The sequence below is a fragment of the Cucumis melo genome, chromosome 2 (assembly GCF_025177605.1).
Source record: "Cucumis melo cultivar AY chromosome 2, USDA_Cmelo_AY_1.0, whole genome shotgun sequence".
In the NCBI taxonomy this organism is placed as follows: domain Eukaryota; kingdom Viridiplantae; phylum Streptophyta; class Magnoliopsida; order Cucurbitales; family Cucurbitaceae; genus Cucumis; species Cucumis melo.
In genome coordinates, this window is record NC_066858.1 from 5,887,516 (window position 1) to 5,895,906 (window position 8,391).

At 32.9% G+C, this 8,391-nt stretch overlaps 1 protein-coding gene across 1 annotated transcript; it reads left to right on the top strand.

Annotated features, from left to right (window-relative positions):
* The first annotated feature begins 2,150 nt into the window (after positions 1-2,150).
* On the top strand, positions 2,151-6,941 carry LOC103492028 (calcium-dependent protein kinase 8-like). The gene is made up of 9 exons (XM_008452195.3): positions 2,151-2,574; positions 2,934-3,498; positions 4,232-4,355; positions 4,490-4,633; positions 4,983-5,135; positions 5,230-5,345; positions 5,459-5,626; positions 5,988-6,218; positions 6,354-6,941. The coding sequence occupies exons 2-9, from the start codon at positions 2,995-2,997 to the stop codon at positions 6,507-6,509; spliced, it is 1,596 nt and encodes a 531-aa protein (XP_008450417.1). The 5' UTR covers positions 2,151-2,574; positions 2,934-2,994; the 3' UTR covers positions 6,510-6,941.
* Positions 6,942-8,391: the final 1,450 nt, after the last annotated feature.

Here is an 8,391-nt window from a genome sequence, read left to right on the forward strand (position 1 = left end):
GGACGCGTGAAGGCCATATGGATGCGTCTGGTTTTCTTATTGCTTCCGTTATGTATTTTTGTCAGAATATTTGGTTTGTGATTTTGAACTGATGACTCGAGTTTTTATTTGAAACTTTTGTGACTGATTTAAAATAGGGCCCGAAACTGTTTTTTTTTTTTTTTTGTAATGTTTCTAACGTTTTTAATGAATCGTAACCGGTCCGTTATGAATTTTATGTTGTGTGGTCGAGTTTTGGTATTGAGTAGTGACCTCAGCTTAGTCCGGAAAGTTAGGTCGTTACACTTATAAAGACATCATTATAACTTCTAAAGTGGTATCTTGAATCTTATCTCAAACTCCCTACCTCCCATAGTAACTTAAGTAAGTGTGTGTGACAAGCATAACATTAATGATGTGCATATTTCCATTTTGACCAAAAAAAACATTCTTTTTTCTTTGAATAAATTCATTGTTGATGTCACCTAAATGTCATACAAGTTTCTTTTATACAAATTTTAGTATCAATACTTAAGCTCTAAATATATCGTAAACAAGAAACAACCAATAAAAAATATGAAGATGAATACCAACGCTAAATAAAATATTTATGCACCAAAATGGAAAATAATTGATGACTATTACTTTTCTTGGTTTTAGTTGAAGCACAAAAAAGTCCAAAAAGTAGTTGCAAAATGTGACCAAAGGAGGAAGAATTTTTTTATCCACATTTTACTTTGCATAAAGGTTGGAACTTTGGAATGGAAAAGTCCAAAAAGTCCACCCCACATTTATTTTGGGTTTGGTTTAAACTTTAAAGTTAATTTACATAAGCAAATCCCAACTTGTTCTTTGCGGTCTTCAATTGCAACATTTTCAAACTAAAGAAAATGAAAAACAAAGACCTCTTGAAGGACTGATAAGGAAAACAATGTTTAAATATTTAATATATTATAATATTGTCTACTAGAATTTGGTAAAGTGGCTTTTTCAACCCTATTTTGTCCATTCAAATCAACCTATATACGTCTTTGATCTTATGCTGCATTTTATTTTTATATATTTTCTTTATTGTAGCATATTGGTATAACATTTTTTAGTATAATAACAGTAAAAATAAAAGATCAAACCTCCAATCTTTAAGACGTAAGATCGTGTAAATTACTAGCTATTTGTACTTTGACTATTAATTTAGTTTCATGTTTCATAAAACATAATTGTTATATCATACATGTTCACTATTCTGTTTTTTGTTTTAGAAAATTAAAGTGATTTTCTCTTCATTTCTTTATCACGATCATTGAATTCTTAGTTATTTTAAATTTCAAAATAAGTTTTTCAAAGCTATTTTTTTAAGTCGTAAAAATTTAATTTGAATTTTTGAATCATTGAAGGAAAAGATTAAATAACAAAGGATGAAATTGGAGGTAAAAATAGTGTCCGTAATTTAATTTTGAAAATCAAATACTAAAAGAAACAAAACCTTTGAAATTACCAAATAGGGTCATAGTTATTTACCTTTTTTTTAATAAAATATTATTGTGTATACATTAAATATTTCAACTATTATTTATACTTGAAATAAAATGTGAAATAATAGAATGAGTGAGATGTTATAATTTCTTTTTGTATTATTGAAACAAAAATGCTATAAATATAATACATTACTTTTTGCACCAATAATAATTAGCAATATTTTTGGATCATCACATGCAAATTGAAAGAACTTTGAGCAATTGGGGAAGCACACATTCGTTTTTGTTTGAATGAGTTCATATTAATTTTAAGTAACAAATAATAAAATTTAAGGAAAATATACTATCTTCTTCATGTCATCTTTTAGTATTAATTTTCTATTAGTTATTTTAAAATAATAAATTAATTATCCTTATATTTTTTAACAAAATATTAATATGTCATAATAATTTCAAAATTGTTTTTGAATATAGAAAAAATGAATTAAACTATTTAACAAAGTTTATCATTTGAAACAATTTATCTAATCATCTAATTTTTATCTAACCAATTTAAGAGTTAAAGTTACTCTGTAAAAAGATTTTAAAAATTTAAGGAGTAAAGTCCAGATTTAATAATAAAAAGTATAACATTAGGGATGAAATAAAAGTAAAAGCTGGGGGAGAAGCATAACATTCCTGAAATTGAAGGATTTAACCTAAAATTAAAAACTCGGAACCCATCCTTGAAAAAAGATTTGTTGAAACCCAATCCAAAACATAAATTATTCGGAGAAAGAAAGAAGAGAGAAATACCCATTGATTGGGAAAGGAAGAAAAAACAAGGAAGAGGTTTCTCTCTTCATTTGAATCAAGGAGAGAGAAATTGGAATTGAGAGAGACTCACAGACAGAGAGGAGAAGGGTCTCTGCAAAATGAGCTTTGACCTTCTCTCTCTCAGAGAACCCATGGTGTATTCACACTTTTGATTCACTTCCCCCCCCCCCTCCCCCTTCTTTCTACCCTTTGAAATAACTCTTTCAATCGCCTCTTTCCTTCAGTTCTTCAACAGATTCACGTAAGGACCCATTTTTATTTCTGGGTGTTTTCCAACAGATTTTGATCTGGATTTCAATTTCAGGTGAGGCTTCTGGGATTTCTCTGTTTCTTTTTTTATTAAGATTTTTTTTGTTGTTGTTAATTTGGGTTTTCTTATCTTTTTCTTTTTTTGCTTGGTCTCCCTCTTTCTCTTTGGTTTGGTCCATGACAAGACTATCCTTTCTCGCTTTTGGATAATTTTGGGAGATATTTGTGTTTCTTCTTGTTTTTTCTTCTCCATTCCTATGAATCTTTTTCTTGTTTCTTTCTAATGTATTGCTTTCGAATACCCTCTTAATATCTTCTTTTCAAAATCTCGATTCCCCTTTTTCTGTCTTAATCGTTGCCCTGTTTCTGTAACATCGAGATCTGTTTTCTCTTTTTCTCTTTATTCGGTGTTAGGATTTCTGAAGAAGAAAAGAAAAATTAAACCCTCCGAAAGCTCGAGGATCTGATTTGATTCATGGGGAATTGCTGTGCTACTCCGGCTACTCCTTCAGGGCAGCAGCACAAGGGAAAGAATAAGAAGCAGAACCCATTTGCAGCTGATTATGTAGTGAGCAATGGCAATGGTGGTGGAAACTGGGTGTTGAAAGATCCAACGGGTCGAGACATTTCTGCCTTATATGATCTGGGAATCGAGCTTGGAAGAGGTGAATTTGGAGTAACGTATTTGTGTACTGATAGAAACACTGGAGAGAAACTTGCTTGTAAATCAATATCGAAAAAGAAGCTGAGAACTGCTGTGGATATTGACGATGTGAGAAGAGAAGTTGAAATTATGAAGAATTTGCCTAAGCATCCGAATATTGTGTCATTGAGAGATACTTATGAGGATGAACATGCTGTTCATATTGTTATGGAGCTTTGTGAAGGTGGGGAGTTGTTTGATAGGATTGTTGCGAGGGGTCATTACACCGAAAGAGCTGCTGCAGTTGTCATGCGGACCATTGTTGAAGTTGTGCAGGTGAAACATCATTTTATGCTATCTTTATGCTTACAAATTTGTGGTTCTTGTTGTTCTTTGTTTCGAAGGGTGAGGATAAGGTTGTATGTCTTGGTGAGCTTGAGTTGTTTCAATGATTCCTGATAAAAGATTCTTTTGATTGTTTGATTTCATTATGACTTAGGTTACAGTTACTAACGTGGTCACTGAACTTTGGTAGATGTGTTATTAGTTTTCTGAACTTTAGAAAGCTCTAATTTATGTCACAAACTTTGAATTTTAATTATTTATAGTTCACTAAATGATAACATAGATATATTTATCAGAGACATATAGGTTTATTAGAATTACGCTTTGAATTGACACATGTGCGATACCCTCACCCTAAAGCACCATATGAATCACTCTAGAGACCTTGTCACTTTATTTTATTGCATTGTTTACTTTCTTATGTTATTTGCCTATCACATTAGGTCAAATAAGCTAATATTTATCTAATGGGTATTCTACAAAACTATTTTGGTTAACGGTGCTAATAGAAAAGTCACATGTTGTCACAATTTAAGTTAACAGATATAGTAGTAGCTTTTTGAAGTTTAGAAACTAAGTGGACAATACCATACAAGGTTATTGACTAAGTTTGTAATTTAACTGAACTTATATTTAGTATTTGGTGACAATGTTTCCATCTGGGATGAGCTTAGTGAGAAGTAATATGATTCAATCATACATTTATATGCATTTTGTTGTGCAGATGTGTCATAAACACGGTGTTATGCATCGCGATCTCAAGCCAGAGAACTTTCTTTTTGGAAATAAGAAAGAAACGACTCCATTAAAGGCAATTGATTTTGGGTTATCGGTGTTCTTCAAACCTGGTATTATTCTAGATCCGTTCACCATAACTGCTTTTTACCTTTCCAATCTATAGTTGTTTTCGTGTAATGCATCTTTTTGTCTCTTCTTCATAAACATCTGCAAGTTTAGTATAACAAATATGCAATTCTCTTAGGTGAGCGGTTTAATGAAATCGTTGGAAGTCCGTATTACATGGCTCTAGAGGTCCTGAAAAGGAACTATGGTCCGAAAGTTGATGTTTGGAGTGCTGGGGTCATTCTCTATATTTTACTTTGCGGTGTCCCACCTTTTTGGGCAGGTTTGTGACTCTTAACTTCGTTTGGTTTTTTTTTTCACTTGAGGAACGGAGTTAAAGAAGAACCTTGAATTCAATTAATATTTGTTGAATCCAAACTCAAATCAGTCTCAATTCCTTTGTTTTCTATTTTGCCTGATTATGATCCATATCATATGAACATCGATGTATATGAAAATTCTTGTGGTCCATAGCATAAGAACATCATGGCCCTTTGGGGACATCTGATAGCATAAGAACATCACGTGCATAAAAATTCTTGTGATCCATATCACAAGAATGTCATGTAAATGAAAATTCTGCCATTTGCTTTTTTCTTTTCGGTTAAATTATCTTCATATATTGCAAGTAGAAACCGAACAGGGGGTGGCACAGGCTATCATTCGGTCAGTAATTGATTTCAAGAGGGACCCTTGGCCTATAGTGTCTGACAATGCAAAGGACCTTGTGAAGAAAATGCTTGATCCTGACCCCAAAAGGCGACTCACTGCTCAAGAAGTTCTTGGTATTAGTTTTATTCTGTTACAGAAGATTATGTAGGCTTTTCAATCCAGTGCTTTATTATAAAATGATTCTCATTTCGTTGTATTCACATGTAGAACATCCGTGGTTACAAAATGCCAAAAAGGCACCAAATGTTTCATTGGGAGAGACTGTGAAAGCAAGGCTAAAACAGTTTTCTGTTATGAACAAGCTGAAGAAAAGAGCTCTACGGGTAATAATATCTTGAATACAAACAACGCTTAGCAATGGTTCTGGAAGTTCTTGCCGAATATTTAATACTGAAGAAGCTTGATTTCTCAAAATTTGAATTATATTGTATTTTAGGTTATTGCTGAGCATTTATCAGTTGAGGAAGTGGCTGGAATCAAGGAAGCATTTGAAATGATGGATACTGGCAAAAGAGGGAAGATAAACCTCGACGAGCTTCGTGTTGGATTACAAAAACTAGGCCAGCAGATTCCTGACCCTGATCTTCAGATACTCGTTGAAGCTGTAAGCATTCTTCTTTGTCTCATCCATTCCATATATTGGCCACTGTCTTCAGAATCATATATTACAGATCTGGGTCTGATTACTCTTTAAGGCTTGAGCTCCTGCTCTGAACAGTCAGTCATCATCTGAGTTTAAAGAGCTTAATGCTCAGACTTTCTTACTTGTATGGACAAAAATGTGTAAAAAAAAAGTAAAGAAGCAATGTAACTGTTGAATTTTGTAAAAAAAAAAATCGAGTTTAACATGTTTTGACTCACGAACTCTGAACATGGTAGCTCCATCTTGTTTGCATTTGTAAAACATATCAACAGGAAGCTTTTGGTTATATTGTTAAACTGAGAAAAGTGTTAACTCTTGACAGGCTGATCTTGACGGTGATGGAACATTGAATTATTCAGAGTTCGTCGCTGTTTCTGTCCATCTTAAAAAGATGGCCAATGATGAACACCTACACAAAGCTTTTTCATTCTTTGATAAAAACCAGAGCGGCTACATAGAGATTGAAGAGCTAAGAAATGCACTTAATGACGACGATGAGACTAACGGTGAGGACGTTATCAATGCCATAATGCACGACGTGGACACAGACAAGGTCAGTTTTTGTTCCATACATAAAAGGAGTTGAAATATCTCAAAGCCATACTATGATAGTGGGCCTAGCAGCATTGTTTTGTATATAGTTGATCTTCAACGCACACATGTAATGTTTTCCATTTCATTACTTCAGGATGGGCGCATAAGCTACGAGGAGTTTGCAGCTATGATGAAGGCGGGTACAGATTGGAGAAAAGCATCGAGACAATACTCACGAGAAAGATTTAATAGTCTGAGTTTAAAGTTAATGAGAGATGGATCATTACATCTAACTAACGAAGCTAGATGAATCACAAACCTTGGAAGCTGATTGATTTTGTGGACTTGGATGGATGGATACTGGGAAGAAATTACTCTGAATTTTTTTTCTTTTTTCTTTCCCCAACTTGAATATGTTTTACTTGGTAGAACAGACATTTTGGGATAGCCAGGATTAGAATGGAGGTCTAAAAAGGGTCTCTTGAAGCATTTATTTTTATCTTTAGGGTGTCTGTTTTGAGGTAGTTGATATCAGAGAAGACCACCTAGTTGTAGAGAGAGAGAGAGAGAGAGAGAGAGAAGGGGTAAAAAAGAAAAAGAACATCGTGCTGGTTGAGGACCTCAAAAGTGTGTGATTGTGTGTATATAATTAATCAAAATTAGGCTAACAAGTGATTTTATTTACTGTTGCAATGTAAGAATTTGGTTGAATCTTACTTTCACATTTAATTTTTTTCTTCAACGTCTTTTGGGTTGTTGGATTAGCACAACATTTGTCAACTTCCACACAGTATTTCTTTTTTACCCTTACCTTTTTTACCTTAGGTTGTTTGAAGAAGGATTCGTTAATTCTGAGTTCAAAAAAAAAAAGGCATTGAACAATAATTCTATTGCTAATTTTAGCTTAATCAAGATTTGATCTTCACAACTTTAACTTCTTGTGTCAAACATGCAGTTAGTTGTATGATAATGGCATCCCATCTTGATGTTTATATCAACTTGCATTTAGCTAAGTTGTACCATCTCAATCTCGATATAAGTATAATAACATCATAATTAATGACACTTTGATGAAATTGAAAAGAAAATCTCTATAGTTTTTAAATTTAGAAAAAAGTATATTGAAGTGTCAAAATTTGAGTTTGGTAGTATCCTGGTGATTAGGGACTACGCAATCACGGGAGAAGGTCAAAATAGCGATTAAGCAAAAAGCTTTTGTTCTACTCTTCCTCTTCATTTCTAGTTTCCTTGTTCTTTTTTCATTCGGGTTTGATGGAGCGAGTCATAGAGGAGGGAGGAGATTTGGTTGAAGGCGGCGAGCCGGTTCATCACCTTCACAAATGGAAAGTAGAAAGACAATGATCATGGAATTTTGTCATTCTCCCATTATTGTTTAGTTCCTAAAAGTTAACATAACGCCCTGAATGCAACACTTGAGCATAAAGGTTACGGGATAATTCTTCCATTTGGAAGTTCATGGCTCTCATTGCAACCCCCAATCGTTTGAGAGTGGTTTCTGCACTTTTCTGGAGTTGTAAATATTGTTATTTTCTTTAGAGTCCCAAATATGGAGTAATATTCAAACTCAACCAATTATAATAATATCGCTTCTTGTCCCTCACATTGAGTTGATCGAAGACTCTTAGCATTATTTTTTGTTAATTGAAAACTTTTAGGGCGTTTGGGAAAAGAAGTGATTTATAATAATCTACGATTATAATAACTTTTCTATTATAATAGTCTAAAAACTATAATAGTTTGCGTTTAGGGTGTAGAGTGTAGGGTGTAGGGTGTATGTGTTATTATCATTTGTGTTTGAAGTGTTGATTATTATTATAATGTGTTATTATAAGCTTTGTTTGAGATAGAGGCTATTGTAATCTGAATTTTTTATTACTCTTCTTTGACCAACATATAGAGTGTACATCAATACACATTTTTCTTCAATTAATTTGATTAAATCTTGTTAATTATGATATTCAAACATTTCAATAGATTAGTTGTTGATTAGGATTATAAACGTTTTAACATGGGATATATACCTTCACTCAACTCAACCATCGAATACCTCCCGTCCTGTAGCATTTTTTCATTTAACTATTGTTCTTGACAATTAACAAATCCATTCTAAATGTTTGTTATCTTATATAAGGTCTAAAGTATTGATGTCAACGAAAGTTTCACTTTTAAAA